This window comes from Entamoeba invadens (assembly GCF_000330505.1).
Source record: "Entamoeba invadens IP1 unplaced genomic scaffold scaff_1105074726403, whole genome shotgun sequence".
Classification (NCBI taxonomy): domain Eukaryota; phylum Evosea; order Mastigamoebida; family Endamoebidae; genus Entamoeba; species Entamoeba invadens.
Window position 1 is genome coordinate 140,035 of NW_004440309.1, and position 21,948 is coordinate 161,982.

The following is a 21,948-nucleotide window of genomic DNA, read 5'->3' on the forward strand; positions in this document are numbered from 1 at the left end:
AAGACACCCAACTGAACACAAAACCAACCCCACCACTCGTGTCGTACTCATCTAACATTTCTTTGATTATTTCAGAAGCAACTGGTGGTGGAATCCAGTCACAGTGAACTACAAAGTCGGGAAGCTCCCCGTCTTGGAGAGGAGGATCTGTTGGAATGTCAAGTGTGATGTCTGACAACGTTGTGAGAAAAGCACTCTTCTTGTCTTTGTAAGGACGTTGAATGAATTCGTCCTCGACAAAAACGACTTCAATTGGATTGGTGAGTTCGGTCTTAATTGTCACTCTTAATACATCGGCCTCTTGTCTCACTATTCCTGGAAAAATAGAAATGACAGTTTCCACCTCTCTTGAAAGGACCTCGTCTTGTTCACAATCAAGTGACATAAACAATTTATTAGTTTGTTTCGTTTTAAATCGAAGAATAAATCTTATTTGATTTTTATGAAAACTGCTTTGAGTCTTAACAATTCGGCTTTTTTGAAAGTAAAACCAAACTGAAAATTAACACCAAAGTTGGACTGGTTGTGATAATTAGTTGTGGTAATCTTTATAAATATATCGGTATAAAACAAAAAACATAAAAAAGAAAAACAAAAACAAAAAATCAAAAGTATAATTCATCACATAATTGTTACCGATATAATTTATTGAATTAATTTAATTGATTTTAACTAAAAAAACGATTAAAATACACAGAAGTTAGATTAAGCTTATTTATTTTAATTTAAAGAGTGGTACAAGATAAAACGAGCAAATGAAAGGAAGAAATGAATTATCTCATTGAATTGACAAAGTTGCAGAATTGTCCCCAGGCAGTTCCATCATCAAGAAGACCTCTTGTCATTCTGAGGTAAGTGAAGGCATTGAGGTTGTGCTGTTTGGCCTTATTGACAATTTGGTTGAATCCATTTGTGTTGCATCCGCCATACCCACACAACTCAAGTGCGTTCTCTCCACACTTCCCAATTCCAACTGAAGAAGCAGCATTCAAAGCTTGGTCGACAAGGTTAGCTGGCTGACTGCCACAATTAGAGTCTGTGCCCGACATCTCGAGGCAAGTGAAGTCGAATCTGATGTTATTCTTCTTGAAGGTATTTGACAATGTTTTGTAAGCGTCATTTCCATTAGAGTTGTAATAGCCCGCTGTCATCTCAGCTGCGTGGCTGTTGTCAGTCCACCACCAATGAACTCCACTGATTTTCCCAGCAAGTGCCAAGTTGTCGCCAAAGACACTTCTTGCAGCAGACAACACTTTGTCGGTGTGGCTCAACAAGAGGTCGAAGTACCATTGTTGGAAGAACTTTCCGTATTCGCTCTGGTAGTTGTCGTTTCCATTTCCAAAGAAACCAGTTGATGTTGGTGGCTTGTAGTTGTACTGACCCGCATTAGTTGGGTTGTGTCCCCACTCGGAGTGTCCAGCATTGTTTGCCGCATTCTTCAAGTTCTCCTGTGACTTGCTGTCGCTGCACTGGAACTCTCCAATACCGCAATAACTCCATCTAGAGAGTGGATAGGATGGGTATCTTGTCTCACCGCATGGTCCCATACCAACTTGGATCTCATTGAGTGTTCCATCGTCGATGTAACTCTGGAAGTTCTGTTTGAAAGACGCCATGAAGTCCTTGTAGATTTCAATTGGGGTTCTTCCTTCGAAGATGCTCTGGTCATCATAAGCAAATGAAATGTACTCGTTAGCGACGTTGTTTTCGGCGTCTTTGAAGAAGGCGTCATTGGAAGCGCCAGCGTTTCTGACCCATTGTGGAATCTCAATAGTCACAGAGTCTCCAACATTACCACCACACTTGTGGAACGACATCACTGCTTGGAACTTAAGACCAGCGTTCTTCACCATAGAGACTAAGGTCTTGTAGGCATTCCAATTGTAAGTCTTTGGCGAAGTCTCTACAAGTCCCCACCAGACATCAGACATGACACCGGCAACACCCGCTGACTTGATCTTGTTGAGATCGTTTTGAAGTTGTCCCTGGTTGTTGACACCATTGGAGTTAACAGTGTCAAGTGGCATCATCAAGTTGACTTCAATCGCCAATGCGACTGAGAGGAGTGTGATGAACGTGAACATCGAATGGTTATCTGTGTCGCAACGATGCTTATATACTTCCCATTACAACTTTTCCTACTTTGACCAGTCGCATACTTTTCAAGTGGAATTTTATTGGAAGGCGACTTTTCTCTTCGTTTTTTTACTTAGAAAGATAATAATCAATCCCGATATTTTACTAAAACTTGATATGTCGTAGTATTTGAAAAGTTTTTTGAAAAAAAACAATTTTTGGGTTTTTCTTGAATTTTTCTTGATATTTTTTGGGAAAGAAAAAAGTAACACTGGCCTGTAATTCAGGATTACAAAGGGTGGATTATTCTCGTCTTTTTTCAATTGCTAAGTTTTTGTTATTAAAAATGTTAATAAAACAAATTATTAATTAATTATAAAAATAAAAAATGTTATCTACATATATAGATTGTAGTAATTTACCACACTAAAGGTATATACAATGAATAAAGTGAATACAAGTGTTTATATAATATAACTAATAACAACAACATCGAATAATCAACATATAATTAATGTACAATTGAAGAGACGCTTTCATTGTTTTGTCTGAAGAAAGCTGTGATATCGTTGCAACTGTCATCAATGATACATGACTTGGTTCCCATATGGTTCAGGATATTGTTGTGTATCCGATTTCCAAATTCAGTAATTTCTTTAGTTGAGAAGTTACATCCTCCGAATCGAAGAGCCTTAATTCTTCGCATCCCAATTGAATTTCCATATTTAGAAATACGACACTTCTTTTCGCAGACTTTAACACCGATTGTAGCAATTATGATGTCGAGTAAAGTAGAGTTTGTCACTGCATCCAAGCACCTTCTTTTATCCCTCAAGTCTTCGACTTCGGGAACAACGTCGTGTGTCTTAAAGAGGAACTTATTGTCCTTAGAAATTGAGTTGATTGTAAACAGTTGTGATGTTGTTTTCCCCTTTTTATACAATTTATTGATGTCGATTTGATACCCAAAAGACGCCGCCATTCCAATTAAAAAAGCTTGTTGAGCTGCATCTCTGTTTTTCGAGTTTCTTTTCGCCTTCAGCATTTCTACTTGGTACGACTTTGCTTTTGTCTCTGTCTTGAATTGGTCTTTTTCAGACTCGGAGTTAATAACGTACTCGTTCTCGCTTGTCCTTGTCAGTCTGACTGCATGAAACGCACTCAGTGGATTGTATCCTGATATACTTTGCATTTAGTGAATATACTTGATTATGCTGTTCAACCCTTTTTATACCAAAAACTCCTCCACTTGTTGATGAATGTTGTTGACGTGGTGCCCAAGAATAGATTGGAAAACTTCGCAATTTCTTTTTGAATTTTTGGAGGTGCAAAAATAGAGACACTGTTTTCGCACGGCCAAATATGTCAAATCGCATGATAGCGAAATAAATGGCCAATTAAAAAGTTGTTCTTTGTTCGAGTTGAGCAATTAAAAAGCACACAATTGCAAAGATCAACCCCACATGTTTTCTTTGTAACTATTGTAATACTATTACTCAACTATTTTTTATAATTTGTGACCGATTCTTGGTGATTTATGGTGGTTTGTTGAAACTGTCCCAAAAGCGAGATTTTTTGAATGTATCATACACTTTTCTCTTGCAAGAAGTTCAAATATTCGGTTTTGGGAACAATTATTCGAGTAAATTATGATTGACAAAATATAAACTTTTTTAACTGATTCTCGCTTTAAAACTTGATATATTGTGGTTAAAACTATTAGAATGATTTTTATCAATACCATTCTAATCTGGTTGCCAGACATAAAACGTGTATTTTTTTATATGTACTTTAAATAGAATTGAACGGAATGAAAAAGTGAACGATAGTTTTTGTTTGGTTTTGAAAAGTAATAATGTATGGTTATTTAACAACTAAATTCCCTTTTATATATAGTTTAAATATGATTAAAATATAGTTGAGTTATAATAATAAAGAAATGCGTAATCCTTTCTTTTTTAAATAACAACTATTAATAAAAAAACATGATTGGAAAAAAGCTATTTTTGTATTGGGAACCCCACAAAGTTGCTTTTCTTTTTGAAATATTGAAAATAAGATGTTTTATGGCTAAAAATTGAGGAAAATTAGGTTGTTTTTTATTCTGTATTTTGAGAATAACTTAAATGTTATACTTTTTGTGAATCCATCAACAAGTCAACTATGTTGATCAACCAATTGGAAATGATTGCGCTATTTGTCGATAAACAAATTGATTTATTTGACATTATTTTTGTGTTTTGAAAGAATAAAATACTCTGACATATTTGCCGAATCCCAAAGATAATTATTCATATTCACAGTTTACTTCGGCTTTCTTTTCGCAAAAAACAGAAAAAATGGCATAAAAATTGCAATGAAAGGGGTTTTCTGGATTTTTAAAAAGTTCGACATTTAAAAAAATAAAACTTAGTCTTCAACAGTCAAAAATATAATATAAATTTGGTTGTATAATAATTTTTGTTTAGTATCAACAATAAAAATATGTGGTTATTATTTTTAGGATGAAATGATTAAAATATATTAAATTTTGTTATTTAAATAATTATCTAAAAGCAATTTCAGAAAAAACCAACTTCTAAATAAAAAAAATCTTTTCCATTATTATTTAAATACCGAAATCAAAGGCAATTATTGTTATTACTATTGATATTAATATCGAAATAACTTAATATTTCGGGATTTGTTCTTAATTGAACAAATCTATTCTATTTCAAACTTTTCGAATAATCTTTTACATTAAGCGCCCCATCGTTACAACGTGGTACCACATAAATTGAATGATTTGATTAATTAGTAAATAATTATTACATATTAGTATTTGATTTCTTTCAAAAGTTGTTATTCAATCGAACTACCATGCAATGATTTATATATTAAATGTATAAATTATAATAACAAAAAACAAAAAAGTGAAAGAAATAACTCTTGTAAAATCATTTCCAAAAATCACTTTTAACAAATAACATTTTATTTGATTTTATTAAAATGTTATTAAGCTTTTCTTGAATTTAAAGCCAAACATCATTACAATTTCGTTATATTCATTTATTAATTCATTATTTTTAATAATAAAATAAGTATTTATAATAAAATTTATTATTAAAAAACTATACCCAATCCAGACATTGTTAACGATGACTTGAACAGAAAAACTCAATAAAGAGACCGCCCATGAATGAGTTGTGTCGTTCAATAAAACTTTTTGACAAACGAGTGGCTCCTTTTTCCATCTTCCGTCCAAACACCATTCAAGAATTAATTAACGAACGAAAATTTGCACAGTATCTCCTTTCCAACAAACGCACAAACACAATCAAATGTGACATTCGCTCGACAACTGAAATTGAAGTGAGTGGATACTGCAGCCACGAAAATGCCGAAATTGATATTTTGATGAACGACGAGGTCGACGAACGAATAGCAGTGGGGGTTGGTGCGTTCAAAAAGCTCATAAAAGTCTCCAAGTATGCGTTGTGGACAGCCACGTTAGTTCACCAAAATTGTTTTCTAGTCGGAGACGTTGGTGTTTTGCCTTATTTGCGCGATACATTTGACATCACAATACTTGCTGATGGTATCGTCATAACATTTTTCGATCGCTCGACCGAGGAATGTGCCTTCTCCGTTGTCCAAACCCTCGAGAATGGCTTTTTACATTTGTTCACATCAAAGTTCGTGCTCACTGATGTCAAAAAACTCAAATTGATTTTCGATACTCCGCCCATGGAAGGCATTTATGAATTGAGATATCACCTCCAGCGCAATACAACAACGTTTCAACGCTATGTATGGGGGTCACCGATCACTGTTGAAACACCTTATGTAAAATCAGTATCTTTTGTAGTCAATCAAAAACAAACGACCCATTGAAGTTCTTTGCACTTGTTTTCTATAATTAAAATTCTCAAACTATATTATACTTATTTATACTAGAAAGGAATAGTAGAATTCCATTTATTGTGAAAAGAAGAGAAGAATCATTTAATAGTACTAGTAATAGTTTAAAGCTTAACTTAGACTCTTCCTTCGAGACTAACAACCAATCAGAAGAAAATGTGATATTATTTCTGTAAGTTCTCCCCAAGAACGATAGTCGCTTGTGTTGTTGAAGTCGTTTGAGGCTGAGCCTGTTGTTGTGTAGTACTTTGAGACTGGAGCTGAGTGGGGTTTGAGGCAGGGTTTGTCGTAGCGGCTTGTTCGCACGCCTTAAGTTCATCAGCTAAGAAGTCTCCTTTATCAACGACATCACTGAAGTGGTGTGTGTCTTCTGGGCCTTTAACTTGTGGAACGATAGGTGGAGGGATGTTTCTAATTAACTGGAATTTGACGCCCCTAAAGAATTTGTGACTTTTAATTTCTTCTGCCCCTTTTTTTGTGCCGAGTCTCTTCTCTGGATCTGTTTTAAGCAGTGCTTTAATCAAGTCTCTTGCATGTGCGGAGACGGGATACGTCCAAGTCTTCGGGAACAAGACTTCCCCGTCGAGAATTTGTGAGAAGACGGTGTCTCGATTCCTCGAGAAGAATGGCGTTCTTCCATATAAGACTTCATACATGAATATCCCAAAAGTCCACCAATCGACAGACCCCGAGTGTCCATACCCGACAATGACTTCTGGTGCTAAGTACTCTGCAGTCCCCACAAATGAATTAGTGATATAAGACGGTTCCTTTTTGAATTGTTCGTGTGCGGACATAATAGCCCTTGCCATGTCTCCTTTGATTGGTTGCGTCTTACTCAAGTCGAAATCTGAGAGCATGATATGTCCATTCCCATTCAACAAGACGTTCTCTGGCTTCAAATCGCGATATATGATTCCATTCAAGTGCAGGTATTCAAGTGCTAACAAGACTTCCGCTAAGTAAAATCGCGCTGTTTCTTCTGGTAAGCAGCGGTGACTTGTCATCTTGAGGGTATGATAAAAGTCTCCCCCGGAGCAATAGTCCATGACAAAATAAAAACACATTTCCGTTGAAAAGGACCAGTAGAGATGAACTATAAAGGGGTGGCGGGTCGTCAACAATATGTCTCTCTCCGTGGTCACCCGATTTGTTTTGTTCCGCTTCTCCATCTCTTTCTTCACTAACACTTTCATCGCAAAATAGTTGCTTGTCCCCTTCAGTTGAACTAAATATACGCGGCCGACATTCCCTATACCGATCAACTTCACGATCCGAAAATTCGTCAAGTTGACTTCCTTGGGAAGGTCCGGTTGACCAACTTCGGTCGTACTTGGTTGTTCGACAGACAGACTCATTCCGTTTCAAAATTAAGATCTTTGTTTTTTCTTCTTATTTCTTGAAATACTTTTGTTATTCGTTTTGTTTTGGCCATTTTTCTTCATTCACAAACTCTCTAAGTTGAAATGTGTTTATTAACACTGTTTTTAAATTAACGCTGTTTTTGAATTCAAATCCTTATTTAATGATATTTATTATTAAAAACTAATATAAATTGGTAGTATTTACTGATAAATAAATACGTTAATTAAAATCATTTTGTGAAATTTCACTCGTTATTTTTTTGGTCAACTGATCCCCTCGTAATTAAAAATGGAAATGTTTTTTGAATGAAATGTTTTTAGTTCACTTTTGTTTTCTTCTGTGTTTTGTGGTAGTTAAATTAACGAAAGATAAATAAATAATAAATAATACCAATAGAGAATTAGTCATGTACTATTTATAATAGTACTATTATAGTCATTGTTTAAAATGAGAAGACATACTAATAAAATAATTTAAACTATCAATTCGAATACTATTAGCATACTATTTATATTAACACTTTCGGATATAGTGTTAATATTAATATATTCAAGAAAGGCTTGAACTCATCTGGAACTGATTAAAGTTATAAACATCATAACGATAATATTGAATTGCAAAACTGTCGAATAACATAGCAACGTGAATAACAATTTTAATTGAGTTCGTCATACTCGTTTTGTTTATCGAAGAATGTGCGCGAAATGGCAAAGGCGACTCTTGAGATCTCTGCGTCGTGGTGATGCGTGTAATTTGCAACACACTCCGCACACCCGGCTTCTTTCATCTTTTCTACAACACCCCCCTTCTCACCTACTAGAATGATCTTCAACAACCCACTGAGGTACAACCGAACTATTCGTTCATCTTTCACATCAAAGTCCGCAAACAACGAGAAAATCCGCTCGTTGTTGATCAACTCAAAAATCATCAAATCGTCCGCAACAATCAAAAAATTGACGACTGTCCACCGAATTTCAGTTTTCACGTTCTCGCTCTGTAAAAAGTACTTATCGATGAGTATTGTGATGATTTGGTTTTCCATCAACAGCTGCACAAATTCGGGCGTGACAGACAAATTCGACACAATGAAGGTACACCGCTCCAATATACACTCGTTCGTCTTTGGTGATAGAATTAGTGTTTTCAGCTTCTCCAACACTCCTATTTGGATAAAGTACTTAAAGAACTTCTCATCCTCGTACGCAAAATTATCAAATATTTTCAATATCGGCAATTCCGTCTGCGGATGTTGTTCGTCGAGTATTTCGACCAACCGGGGGAAGACATTCATTCGAATTAAGATGTCGAAAAGTTGTGTGTTTTTACAGAACATCATGATCCCCCAACAAGTGTCTGCAAGTGCGTGTTCGTTCTTTGTGTATAACAGTTTCAATGGAATGATCGGTTGAAGAAACTCGACGTTCTGTCGTTTGTTGAGGGACTTCATAATGTTGCAAAAGCAAGTTGCGTACGCGTCTTCAGTGTCTTCGTCTATAAACCCTTCGGCGTTCATTTGCGACAAAAGTTCGACCAAGCCAAGTTCAAAAATTTTGTCGACGGGAATTTCATGTTCCTCGTCGCCAATCAAATTTGTCAAGAAAAGAAGTACAAAGGGAAGGGAGAGGGGTTGCCGCTTTTTCGCAAAAAACATTGCCGCGGAAACAACATCTTGTGCGACGACAGGAGCGTGAAGTTGCTTTGGTAGTGTCACAAATATATTTGATAACGTGATGAATATCTTTTTGACATACAGTGGGCCTATCCCAAATTGTTGTAACAACACAAGAAGTGTTTGTGTGATTTGAAGGACAGTCTCATATGTCACGGGAAATATTTGGAAACACGTGGATATCTTAGAGAGCTCACTGAGCTCGTGTAATAGTTCTTGTGTGAAGCCATTGGCTTGTTGAATAGTTGCGATGACCTCCGGAATAGGCCGCAGTGTTAATGGGTTAATGTCCTTTTCCTCATACAAAATACGCTGCATACCCAAATTTTGTTCACGACTTTGTGAACGCAAAGAAGATAATTGAAAAATACGATTTTTGACCTGACGGTCGAGTGTCATATCGACTCGTCCGTTTTGCATTAATAAAAACAGTTCAATAGTTTACAAAAAAGGTCCGTTATAAATAATTAAATTTGGTAAGAAAAAAAATAATATTTTATTTTTAATGTTGTGATATTTTAAAAATACAATTATTTATTATTGCTTATTATTATAATTATTATTACAAATTTAATAATAAAATTCCGTTTATTTTTCACCAAAAAATGAAATAACAAAAAGTAGATAACATCAAAAAAAGATAATTATTTAAATTGATAGTTTTTTTTGAAATAACTAATAATTAGTTGAATTATTTTATTAATAATAAAACTATATAAATATAGTTATTATTTATACATTATAATTATAATTCAAAAGTTTATTTTTAGAATTTATTAATGTTCAATATAATTTTTATTAAATTATACTATAAATGATATAAATTTGTTTTTAATTATATTTTAGTTTATTTTATTATTCGGTTTTAATTATAAATAAATTTTTATGATAGTGAAAGTAGTTTATATATAATAATTCAGTTATAATATAATTAGACATTAAATAAAATTAAGTTAAAACAAAAAATTAACACGATTTTTTGTCAAACAACATTTATTCACTGAAAATAAGTTTCAATATCTAACCATAAATAAACAAAATATGCAAATTCAACCCTATCTTTTGCTTTAAACACAAATATTATGAATAAGTACAGAAGAGGTTATATATATAATCAATTAACATAGTAATCAATCTCAAACCACATTTGCACTTCAAATTCGTGAAATTATTATTATTCATTATAAAATATTATTAAATTGACAATAATAATTAACAATTAACGTTTACGAATCATTGATGCACTTTTCATAAAGGATTGCCAATATCATTAGACGTATTTACTTTTTGTAAGAAAAGCCATTATCATTTTGATGTAAGAAAATAAATAAAGTTAATATCGCAAAGCGATAAATTGACAAACATCAAGTTAATTACTCCAAAACCAATTTACTGATTGTGTTTATTATGAGATCTCTCAATACTGTACTAACATTTAATGAACAAATTAAAGAATAAATAACATCATTTTATAAAAAGAGTAAGTTTTTTTTGATTTGGGTTACTTTTCCTTAACATAGAATTGGAGAAAAAGTGAAAATTTTTTAAGAAGGGAATTAAAAAGGAAAAATAAAACTGATAAAAATGAAAAAAGTCACGAAAGCCTATAAACCAGTATATATCACAAAAAAAGAGCGGCAAAAGGCCAAGACACGGAGAAGGATGGATGCAGAGTCGTGTCTTGTTTCTTATGTCATAGCTCTTCTATCAAAAGACAATGAAATTGTTATTAATCTCCCACATACACACACCTCTAAAACTCTGCCATTTCCAAATATTGCCTCTATCTCATCGAAAGATGGAAGAGTCGATTTTCAAAACTACATCAAGAAGAGGTTGTACGAAAAAATGGAGTTGGAAAAAACGATGGGAAGGATGGAAAAGACCGTCATACGAAGGACTCAGAACTACAGGCGGAAAGAGATCATCGAGTATATCGAAGACCTCTTGTATATCCAAACGGGCATTATAGTGTTTCACCAACTCGAGAAGGCACAACTCATTTTTATCAACAAGGGGAAGGTGGAAATCGTTGCGACCAACAAAGTCATTGTAGAAAATGGCCACAAAATTTCCACATTCATTGAGACTGAACTTAACGAAAAGAAGATGATTACCTTACGACCTGAGGATTATTCCCGATATACCAAATAATTTACTTTAAATGTAAATTGTTTCACTTGAGTGGTGTTTTTATAAAACAGTCGTTTGTAAAGTGTTCAGTTTTTGAATAAAGGTTCACCACGAGTTTACCTCTTTTATTCTAATAAAACAATGATTGAAGGTTAAGTAAAGTACCCTTAAAAACAAACTTTGTTTTGTTCATTTGTTTAGTGTCACTAACTCTTTTTATTAATATTTGGTTATAATACGTTCAAAACAGAAGTATTATTTTTCCGCATCGGCAATTGTGAAGCTTTGGTAATTTATTGTTGAAAATGTACGTAAATAATCGGGATATCTTACAAAGTGATATGAATGTGATTTGTTTTGCGCTTCTATAATTGGGGGTCATAATTGTTAATTAGATAAATATTCCCGATTTCTTAAATTTCAATAATGCAAAAAACAGATGAAATTGGCACTCAATTATTAAAAATATAATTATAAAATTAAAAATTTCGTAAAAATAAAGTATCCATTCCCAAATAAACCAACAATTCCAAAAATTATAATAAAATTAATTACTATAGAATAATAATGTCAAAATTATGGGAATTTTTAGATAAGCCAAATTTTCAAACAAAATGGTTTTATATTTTTATAATTATATTAATTTATAAATACAAAATAATGATTGGGAGTAAAACCCGATTGATTTGCACAATTAGCCAAAATATTATTTTTTAACTCCCAATAGAAAATAACCAACGAATCAGATCGGAAATGTTGGTATATTTTTTGATAGTCATGGCATAGGTTAAAGTGGTTAGTGGTTGATGAAAAATCAAAGACATTTTGTCAAATGTACATGTCAGGTTTATATATATAATTGTTTACACTCCCAAAAATTTAATTGACAAAATCCGACTATTTTTAACAACCAAATATTCGATCTAATAACGTTGCTTTCGATAAATGTTATAATTTCAATGATTTGAAATGAACATTGAAGCTGATTGATAACAATTTAACTTTCAGTGTTATGTGATTTTCTTTTCTGAAAGTTTGCATAAAATAGTGATGTATAAATAGGCTAAATAACCAAACTCTAAATTCGTTATTTTGAGATTATGAATGTGATAAAATGTTTTATAATAACTCATTCAATAAGATAAAATATATCGATTGTAAGTTACATTTAACTTATGTTTGATAACCAAACGATAATATGTTCATATTGATAAAATACACCGTTTAAAAATTACAACCATTTAATCAAGTAGGAATTAAAATGATATTACAAACCATATATTTGTTATTCATCTTTATGCAACATTTTGTTGCAAGACGTAACAATTTCCTGGACGGTTGTTCCAATAAAACGTTTTTACTCATAACAACGTCAATTTCAATCTACGCACATTATTTAATCAAGAATAATACAACTCTTATTATTATTCATTCTCTTCTCGTGTTGCGGCAACTGATCGTTTAGTTCAAGATGATGTTTGAACCCTAAACACCGACATCTCCAACCGTTCTTCAAGCCAAACCAAAAAGGTTAGCAACCTAATGTGCCAACAAATCCACCTCTCACAAATCAAAAAGAAAAACATATTGAATTTATATAATCAATTGTAATTAATTAAATGAATGTTTTAATAATTGTTATCTTATTTTTTGTTTTTTACATTATCATCTTTGCGATAAAAATTCTTTGTTTGGCGTTTTTTCTTCGAATAATTTTATTTAAATCTTTTTCAATTTTTTATGTTTTCATAAAACAATTGGATTCTTAAAAACGACAAAAATGATTTTTGGTTGTTGAAATGAGTAGTGGTTACTATATTAATAATTTTATTATTTAACTTTAATTATATTTTTGATTGTGATTTGGCACAAATAAACATTTTTGCCAAATCATCCCAAAACAAAAAGTTATCAACAAAATCAATCGTTTCCTTGTAACAAATAAAATAATTTATTATAATATTATTATAATAGAATAATAATATTAACTCTTTCAAAACAACAATAAACCCACAATTAAAAATCTGCTCAACTTTTAAAAATATTGAAAAGTTATAAAAAACAAATTTCTTTTGAAATCTTTTTGGAATTATTAATTGTATAGTTTAATTTAGTTTTAAATTATTTATTTGTTGTTCTAAAACTTTTGGAAATACCTCATTGTCTGAAAATGGTTAGACACATTTAAAACAGAAACCAATAGATATGAATCTTTATAGTTATATGTAATGAATTTGACTTTCCCCAACCTGTCCAAACGAGTTCTTTCCAACAATCTTCACATTTCGCGACAAGGTGATCGACTTGATTTTATCGAAAGGCCTAAAACAGTTGTCTCCAATCTCCGTAATACTGTTTGGTACAACAATACTACCCTCCTCAATAACAACATCCTTCGACGAATAAACCACGTGTGGTGTTTTAATAGCATTTTTGTTCATAACAAGGGACTGGTTATACCCAGTAGTGAATTCATAGGATTTCAGTCTTTTATCTCCTTTATAAATTTGTTGGAGTGCATTGCATTCTTCGACAAACCCAATTTCGAGCTTTGTGATATCCTTTGGTATTGTGAGAGAAGTGAGTGTTTTGCACCCCAAAAAAGTCCCGCCTTCGATATTTGTGATAGTGTCTGGAAGTGAAATTGAAGCCAATGAAGTGCAATACGAAAAACACTCTTTCCCGAGCTCCAGAGTGCCATTTTGAATAACAACCTTCGTGAGTGAATAACACCTCTTAAACGCAACAAATCCGATTCTTGTGACAGTCGATGGTATCGCAATTTCTTTCAATTTTTCGCACTTGAAAAAGCAAAATGGCTGAATAGAAGTGACTAATGGGGGTATTGCAATCTCTTTCAATGAAAAACATTTGTAAAACAGATTGAATCCAAATTTTTGGATCTTGTCTCCTTCAAATGTGATTTTCTCCAAATTGGTACATCGATTAAAGCACGAGCCTTTGATTTTTACGACGCTTTTTGGTATAGTAACTTCTGTGAGTGAAGGACACGAGTAAAAAGCAGTTGATCCAATTTTGGTGCAGACATCGGGAAACACCACTTTTGATAATGAAAAACACGCCATACACACTTTATTTGGTATTTTCTTCAAGCCTGGAGGAAACACAATTTCTTTGAGGTTTTGACACTCGATAAAAGCAGTTCTCCCGATCTTTAAAATTGTTGAAGGAAGGGTGACATGTTCCAATCCAAAAGCCATCAAAAACGCGTTATTCTCAATTGAAGTAATTGTTGTTGGGATGTCGCACGTTGTCAGACCAAAATCAAATGTGTAATTATCAAACGACTTCACATTGAAAGGTTCATCACTTGAAAAGAACTTTCCCATTGTATTTGAGTCTCGCTGAGTGTAACACAGGTGTGTGCATTTGACTCCGCATTGCGCCAAAATGTTCCGAGTCGTCAACGAGACTTTACTTGTAAAGACTTGTGTACCACAGTCAAACAATGTCAAAGCCGTGCATTCTTCAAAACACGAATAAAACAGTTTCGTTGGGATGTGCGGCATCACAATTTCTTTTAATTGTGGCACATTCTTGAATTGACATCGCTTCATATTTTCAAGCCTCGATGGAAATACAACTCGTGTCAGTTGTAAACAGTCTTTGAACATCTCTCCATCAACTCCTGTGATATTCTCCGGAAATACAAATGCAGTGAGAGCTTTTGCTTCAAATATACCAGCATCAATTTCCATGTCGCAGTCTGTTGGGAAGTGATACGTATTCGGTTGCGGGTTATATCGCAAAAAGTCGTCCTTTGTAAACACAACATTGTCGCATTTGATATCAAACCGTTCTAATAACTGTTTGTCCGCATACGTAGTCACCTCTTTGTTGTATTTAAAGGGTGCATCAACCCTCGTTAATGCCGTGCATCCTTCAAAAGTCCCGGTTTTTATCGCAACACAACTTTTAAATTCAATTCTTTCAAGTTTGTCGCAACCACAAAAACAGTTGCGTCCAATTTTCTTGACAAGAGGTGGAATTAATATAGACTGTAAAGAGACACATCCCTCAAAACACGAGTCTTTAATTCGAGTGACAGACGTCGGGATGGCTATGGTTTTAAGTGATGTGCATTCTTTGAAAACATCACTTTCGAGCATTCGAAGCGAACACTGTGGCGCATCAAATATTTGAAGCTTATCACAGCAACCAAATGCGCCACTTCCAATTGCAGTCACCGACGAAGCCAAAGCTATCGATGACAAATTTCGACATTCGTAAAAGCATTTTTCGTCCAAGTGAACGATGCTTTGTGGTATGAAAATACTTTCAAGCGTCAAATTTGATTTGAAACTTTCAGTCGCCAGAATTCCACAATCGAGCCCCAAAGGTATTTCAATTTTATCGCCTCCCAACCCTGGCATGAAGTTGACATTATAAAATCCGATATCTTTATCGCAAGACTGGATGATCTTCTTTTCAAAATTTGAGAATTCGTAATAAAGATCGCCGTTATTATCGACAGCACTCTTAAAACTGGTGAGTGAAGTGCACCCCTCTAGTATACATAACCCTAATAATATCACACTCTTTGGGATTTCAAATGACTGAAGTCGTTTACACTTAGAAAAACAGCGCGATCCAATCTCTTTTAAATTGCTCGGGAGTTTAACACTAGTCAGTCCACAATTGCAAAACGCTTTGTTATCTATGGAAACAACTCTCTCTGGAATTTCTATCTTCTTGAGCGAACCACATCTCTCAAAACACGAAACACCAATGCGACACAATCGAGTCGGTAAAGTGACTTTGTCAAGTAATGCACAATAATTGAACGTGTGATTCCCAATCATTTTTAACGTGTCGGGGAATGTCACCCGACTCAAAGACATACACCCAAAAAACGTTGCTTCCATCCACACGACGCCTGAGGGGATTTCGATTTCTTTTAACTGTCGACACGAAGAAAAACACATGAATGGGAGTGTTGTCAGTGTGTTTGGAAGCACCACACTTTTCAATTCATTGCAGTCCGAGAAACAATTGTTACCAAGCGAAGTGATATGATTCGGCAATATGACTGCCTTGATTCTCTTTCCTTGGAAACACTTCTCTGAGAGTGAAGAGACCACTTTGGCTATTTCTGTGTTACTTCCATCAAATAAAAGTGGTCCGTCCATTGCTTCCGCACAGACATTCAAACACTTCACACCTTCTTTTTTACACTCCAGATACTTCTTGACACTCACGGGATAACAAATGACTTCAAGTGAAACATTAGCCAACTTTTTTTCATAAGAGAAGTATAAGTAGTGCGTTTGAATGTTTGGAAACAACTTTGTGGATGTGACGGGAATCGGGTTGTACCTAAAGAGTTCCAACAAATTCACATACTTTTTGCACACTTGAATGATGTTAATATAGTCGTTTTCATACTCAAAGTATCTTGAAACTACCATCATATGAAATCGGTCCAAATACTTTCTTCTGATCTCCGTCATACTTTCTTGTCTTATGATTTTTTAGTGAAAAAAAGTAAAAACTCTATCTATCTCTGTATTTTAATCTATTCATATAGAAATTATCTTTTGTTCTTTTATAACCAATATAAACATCACTGTAATAACCCTTTTGACATCATTAAGTTGAATGAGACTTCTTGATTTGCGTTCACGTCGATGTCGTAGATGTCGAGCAATCCGCTTTTATCAATTACTATATGTCAGTGTTCAATCACTCTTACAAAAAGGTATAAAAGATAATAATATTATAATATTATATTATATAAATATAATATATTATTATAATATATACTATAAGACAAACCAAACAACTTCATCCCTCCAGTACTCGACAAGAACGCAGCCGCGTGTTGTGTTCTCTCAAGCTTCTGTGAGTATATTTTGTTCTTCTTTTTAAGGATGTCATAGATGTAAATGGAATCCCCACATACAACAGTCATAATGACTTGTGACATTGAAATGAATGGGGGTTGTTTCAAAGTCGATCCCTGGTGATTGATAACAAGGTACTTTTCTTTCGATTGTAAATCGATGAATGAGAAGCTTTGTTTCTTCGGACAAAAGACGACAGCGTACAATCCGCCAGAATGCACCACCAACGTCGTGATCGCACTTTTGCAACAAGTCACTATCGAATCAACCTCGTTCTTGTCATTTGCGTTGTTAGTCAACTTACTGAACCCAATCGTCCCTTCTTTCTCTCCCAATGTAATCAAGCAATTCGTCTTCTCATAAAAGCCAACCAACCCATATGGATTCGCACAGGTCGGGTACCTAAGAGTAACTCCACATGAGATTTTGTGAACTATAGTAACTTGTTCTAATACTACTATTAAGTACTTCCGCTTCAACAAAAGAGCTTTGACGTCGTTCTCGTATTTCTTCTTCAGAACCACTGAGGCACTGGAGTCGTCCCAAACTTCAACATCATTCGCACGCGAGTACGGCGTCTTTCCTCCTCCAACGTATCCAACAACGCCGGTGGATTCCAATGACGTGATCAGTCCAATCCCACTCCCTAACGTACGTTTATAACGGACGTATGGATCTTTCTTCTCCAGTCCATACACAACAAATCCATAAGTCGTACCAACTGATAGAGTCTTACTCTTGTCGTCAAAACAGTACGCTTGAACTTCAATAGGCTCCATTGACGTCTGTTTGATGTGTTCTTTCAGAGATTAGTTTCATTCAATTTTTGGTGGCTTGTTATATATAATTTTTTTACTATAATCATCTAGTATAAGAAAATACCAGTAAATAAACCATTTTAAATTATAAAATATAGTTATTGGTAATGTCGTATGAAAGAGTTGAAAAAATGTATCATTTTCCTGTTCAGTCGTTCCGACAACGCATCAACTTCTCAATCCGAACCTCAAGCGCACTGACCATCTCCTCGAGCTTGTCCAAGGGTATCTCATCATTCTGAATCACGGCGTTTATTTTAAGACTTTTTGGGGCCGATGTGCTCAACCTTTTCTTCACTTCGTTCGACGCCTTTTGTCGCTCAGCCTTGTCGTTTTGTTTTGACGGACCAAACGCAACTTCGAGTAATAAATTTCTGTTCCGCTCGTTCCGCATTTTTTTGATGACTGACCACTTTCGGTCTTCGTTTGGGTTTTCTTTGTATGCCAACACTTCTCGAGTAACACCTCCCTCCATTCGTACAAAACTTTTTTTTGATAAGATGACAACTTCTTTTTAGATTTTCAAAATTGTGGAGGAAAGAGAGAACATAAAAAGGCAAAAAATGAAAGGAAAACCAATGGAACTAAAGAAAAAAACTTGAGCGTCAAAGCGCAGAAAAAAAGAGAAACAATTACTCTTTCTTCGAAACATACGTGAACCCATCAAACTTGATCTCTTCACCACCCAACTTCTGATTTTTCTCCTCGTCAATAGCGGACTGAGTTTCGCCAAGGAAGAATGGGTCGATGTTTGCAACGTCTTCGGCTGATTTAACGTTTGGAACGTAAGGCGGGACAACCTCGAGTTTGAGCAACCTGTCAAAGTCGAGCCCTTGGAAAAACGGGTGGGTCTTCATCACTGCAGTATCGATCAAACGCTTCGTCGGATTTTTTTCAAGAAGTCCGTCGATGAACGTTTTGATTGAACTTGGGGTGTTTGGTGGATATCGTACACTCTCATTCACAATGTTCTGGTACATCTCACGCTCATCTTCGCTGTAAAATGGCGGGATCCCGACCATCATTTCATACGTCAAAATACCAAAACTCCACCAATCAACGGCGCTGTCATATTTTTCACCCAACAAAATTTCTGGCGCAAGGTATGCGGCAGTTCCACAGAACGTACCAGTCTTGTCCCCACCCTCTTTCATCCCAGTTTTGCTCAGCCCGAAATCGGTAATACAAACATGCCCTTCGCACGTCAACAACACGTTCTCTGGTTTCAAGTCTCGGTAAATAATACCGTGTTTGTGAAGGTGCTCAAGAGCGAGCAAAATCTCTGCAGAGTAGAATTTGGCGCGGGCGATCGAGAAACGCCTTTCGTTTTGCAAGTGGAAGAACAGCTCCCCACCGTTGACGAAGTCCATCACAAAATATAATTTGTTTTCGTTCTGGAAGGAGTAGTGCATGTGGACGATAAATGGATTGTCGATTGTGCCCAAAACCTCACGCTCGGCCATCGTGTGCTCAACCTCGTTCGTTTCAACAACAGCCTTTTTGTCCAAGATCTTCATCGCAAATATCTTCCCAGTGTCTTTCTTCTTCACCAACATCACCTTTCCGTACGTTCCTTTTCCAATCAATTTTAGTGTCTCAAAGTCTTCCAACTTCGGTTTGGAAACCTGAGACTTTCTGTTGGTTGATTTATTGTCGATAAAGGTCTGGAAGACTGCGTTCCACTCGTCACGTGTAGCGTCGGAGTCGAACGCAAGACGGAAAATTTTATTGTCAAGAAGCAATTCCAACATCACACGCTTCTTGTCTTCTGTCTTTTTTAAGGAAGTCAACTTGTTGATGTCGACTGTTCCTTTTTGGTCGCTTTCCTAAATGTTATTTTCCGACGTTCTACCCAAAGAAAGGAATAATTAAAAAATAACTCGCTACGCCCAAAAACCTGTTTGAGTTTTGAAAGAAAACTTCATCCAAATTGTCGAAATTTTATTCCATTGAAAAAATGGGTGAAAAGCCAAACTTTTTTGTCTGCGTAATAGTCTAACGCCCCACTCTTTCTAAAAACGAACCACCTTTTCTTCCAACTCTTTACTTTATGACCCTCCTTCACCATTATACCACTCTTCAGTACGTCAGACATCTTTAATCCTTTTTCCAGTTTCTTAACTTTTAAAAATACTATTTTAAATCTCTAGTTTCTTTTTAGTTCTGTTCTGATTCTTTCCGTTTTTCTTTTCTTTAAATAATTTTCAACCGGCCTTTTCGAGTTCGTTTTTCGACTTTTCTTTTTAAAATTGGTTACTCAACGCCTTGATTGCTCCATTATTATTTTTTCCTGAACTCTTGAATTTTGATTGCTGTTGTATCATTAAAATATCATCAAAATTATGATTCTAATTTTTTCGTTCTTTTGGTCATATGAAAAAAACACCAAGTTGTTTTAATAATAAAATTTAATTGTTTTTACTATTTAAATTTTAATTGTCTTTTGAACCAGACCTTTCAGTTTTTCAGTATTTATTAAAAAGTGGTGTGTTATGTCGCTTTTCATTCAGTTTGTGGATTTTTTTCAATCAATATTTAAACTATATTATAACCATATAACTATCATGAACAAACCATTAATTGTATCGTTCAAAAACTAACAGATATATCGGACACCAAATAATGCTTTTATGAATTAACTCGTGAAAAAATCGAAAACATTTTTATCCAATTTCCGATAAAAATTGTATTATAATTAACTAAAAAAAATCAATCAATTTTTGTTTTCAAGAAGACTGAGGAGTTGTGTATTGACTGCCTTCCAACAAGCCAACTCTTCTCTTACCTTAAAAAGTTCGGTGGCTTCGTCGGTTTGGAGTGTTCCATCGATTTTCGAAGCACTTGCTTTTCTGAACACGACGTTTTCAAGTTCCCTTTTTGTTTGTTTTTGTGCTTGTTCGACCAATATGAGTGAGAACAGTTCGTCTTTAATAGCCGGGTATTTTTTCAGTAAAATTTGTTCGACGACCCATTCCTTAGTCTTTTTGATAGAAATGTCTTCCAGTGAATTAAAATTTGTTGGTGTTGTAATAACTGTGCACCGAATGATAGGACTTTTAATATGATCGATGACCAACAACGGTTCAGTGGTTTCAGTATCGAACACAACCAACGTCCCATTTTGATATCCAACCAACAAATTTCCATTATAATCGACCAAGTCTCTTACAATCCCATTTTCACCATGTTCAATCACTTTGCCCATCATCTCTTCTTTTCGATTCACTCGATCAAACTGTGGAGCATACAACACAGGTATTCGATAGACTTTCCCATCTACACACCCCACAGAAAATACAGTGAGCTCCTCATTTGTGCACAGACAAATGGGTTGTGATGGTAATGTGAATGACGCAGTTGGAGTGACTTCCCCATATTTCCAACACTTCACGGTGTTGTCTAAAGAGACTGAAATAAAGCCTGGGATTCTATTATTCGAAGATATTATGTGTGTGACGGGAAGGGTATGTGCGGTCAATGTAAAGAGTGGTGTGCATAGGGTTCCATTAAATATTGCGACAAACGACCACCCTCGAATCACCGAGTCTTCTCCACCCGTTAAAAGAACTCCACACTTCTCGGAGAAACAAAGCGCGTTGATCTTCTTGTTATGTGCTTGAAACTGTTTCAGTAAGACCCCACTCTTCTCTTCCCACACTAGAACTTTCCCACTAACAGTCCCACCGATGATATACATCCCTTTGACATACAATAATGATGACACCGGTTCGATGATGGATGACTTCGAAACAACATTCTCCCGCAAAAAGGAGTACTCGTACACGCACGACTTCTCCGTGTCGTTAATAAGGAACTTCGAGTGTTGGATATTTAACGCAGCGGCAGACACACCCGTGACATTTTGTGGCGATTTAAATCTGCACTGAATCTCTCCGTTCTTCGCGTTGATCAAATACGACATTCCATCGTACCCCGTTGCGAGTATACTCTTCATTCTCCAACCTTCTTTTCTTAGTTGTATTTATTAGGGTTGTGCTGTTTTTCAATTCCACAAATTCAGTGTACAATATCGGGATACCATACTTCTAATAACATTTCGTGAAAGAAAAATGTTATTCCTCCAATCGACTTAGTGGCGATTATAATTAGGTTTTTATTA

The 21,948-nt window shown here is 34.9% G+C and overlaps 12 protein-coding genes across 12 annotated transcripts; 2 read left to right on the plus strand and 10 right to left on the minus strand.

The window, feature by feature from the left end:
• EIN_390590 (hypothetical protein) lies at positions 1-385 on the minus strand (the record flags this gene model as incomplete). Its single annotated transcript, XM_004256157.1, has 1 exon — positions 1-385. A coding segment is annotated over one exon (385 nt), but the record flags the coding sequence as incomplete, so codon positions are not given.
• Positions 386-773: 388 nt separating this feature from the next.
• EIN_390600 (beta-amylase, putative) lies at positions 774-2,084 on the minus strand (the record flags this gene model as incomplete). Its single annotated transcript, XM_004256158.1, has 1 exon — positions 774-2,084. One exon carries the CDS (start codon positions 2,082-2,084, stop codon positions 774-776), a length of 1,311 nt encoding a protein of 436 aa, XP_004256206.1.
• A 503-nt stretch (positions 2,085-2,587) lies between these two features.
• EIN_390610 (hypothetical protein) lies at positions 2,588-3,268 on the minus strand (the record flags this gene model as incomplete). The annotated part of the gene is made up of 1 exon (XM_004256159.1): positions 2,588-3,268. One exon carries the CDS (start codon positions 3,266-3,268, stop codon positions 2,588-2,590), a length of 681 nt encoding a protein of 226 aa, XP_004256207.1.
• A 1,982-nt stretch (positions 3,269-5,250) lies between these two features.
• Positions 5,251-5,949, plus strand: EIN_390620 (hypothetical protein; the record flags this gene model as incomplete). Its single annotated transcript, XM_004256160.1, has 1 exon — positions 5,251-5,949. The coding sequence occupies one exon, from the start codon at positions 5,251-5,253 to the stop codon at positions 5,947-5,949; it is 699 nt and encodes a 232-aa protein (XP_004256208.1).
• A 191-nt stretch (positions 5,950-6,140) lies between these two features.
• On the minus strand, positions 6,141-7,334 carry EIN_390630 (serine/threonine protein kinase nrc-2, putative; the record flags this gene model as incomplete). Its single annotated transcript, XM_004256161.1, has 1 exon — positions 6,141-7,334. One exon carries the CDS (start codon positions 7,332-7,334, stop codon positions 6,141-6,143), a length of 1,194 nt encoding a protein of 397 aa, XP_004256209.1.
• Positions 7,335-7,996: 662 nt separating this feature from the next.
• Positions 7,997-9,331, minus strand: EIN_390640 (importin subunit alpha-1, putative; the record flags this gene model as incomplete). The annotated part of the gene is made up of 1 exon (XM_004256162.1): positions 7,997-9,331. One exon carries the CDS (start codon positions 9,329-9,331, stop codon positions 7,997-7,999), a length of 1,335 nt encoding a protein of 444 aa, XP_004256210.1.
• A 1,266-nt stretch (positions 9,332-10,597) lies between these two features.
• EIN_390650 (hypothetical protein) lies at positions 10,598-11,167 on the plus strand (the record flags this gene model as incomplete). The annotated part of the gene is made up of 1 exon (XM_004256163.1): positions 10,598-11,167. The coding sequence occupies one exon, from the start codon at positions 10,598-10,600 to the stop codon at positions 11,165-11,167; it is 570 nt and encodes a 189-aa protein (XP_004256211.1).
• Positions 11,168-13,365: 2,198 nt separating this feature from the next.
• On the minus strand, positions 13,366-16,617 carry EIN_390660 (hypothetical protein; the record flags this gene model as incomplete). The annotated part of the gene is made up of 1 exon (XM_004256164.1): positions 13,366-16,617. The coding sequence occupies one exon, from the start codon at positions 16,615-16,617 to the stop codon at positions 13,366-13,368; it is 3,252 nt and encodes a 1,083-aa protein (XP_004256212.1).
• Positions 16,618-16,730: 113 nt separating this feature from the next.
• Positions 16,731-17,789, minus strand: EIN_390670 (hypothetical protein; the record flags this gene model as incomplete). The annotated part of the gene is made up of 2 exons (XM_004256165.1): positions 16,731-16,831; positions 16,943-17,789. The coding sequence occupies 2 exons, from the start codon at positions 17,787-17,789 to the stop codon at positions 16,731-16,733; spliced, it is 948 nt and encodes a 315-aa protein (XP_004256213.1).
• A 187-nt stretch (positions 17,790-17,976) lies between these two features.
• Positions 17,977-18,303, minus strand: EIN_390680 (hypothetical protein; the record flags this gene model as incomplete). The annotated part of the gene is made up of 1 exon (XM_004256166.1): positions 17,977-18,303. The coding sequence occupies one exon, from the start codon at positions 18,301-18,303 to the stop codon at positions 17,977-17,979; it is 327 nt and encodes a 108-aa protein (XP_004256214.1).
• A 157-nt stretch (positions 18,304-18,460) lies between these two features.
• On the minus strand, positions 18,461-19,923 carry EIN_390690 (hypothetical protein; the record flags this gene model as incomplete). Its single annotated transcript, XM_004256167.1, has 2 exons — positions 18,461-19,654; positions 19,804-19,923. The coding sequence occupies 2 exons, from the start codon at positions 19,921-19,923 to the stop codon at positions 18,461-18,463; spliced, it is 1,314 nt and encodes a 437-aa protein (XP_004256215.1).
• Positions 19,924-20,541: 618 nt separating this feature from the next.
• Positions 20,542-21,783, minus strand: EIN_390700 (pre-rRNA-processing protein IPI3, putative; the record flags this gene model as incomplete). The annotated part of the gene is made up of 1 exon (XM_004256168.1): positions 20,542-21,783. One exon carries the CDS (start codon positions 21,781-21,783, stop codon positions 20,542-20,544), a length of 1,242 nt encoding a protein of 413 aa, XP_004256216.1.
• Positions 21,784-21,948: the final 165 nt, after the last annotated feature.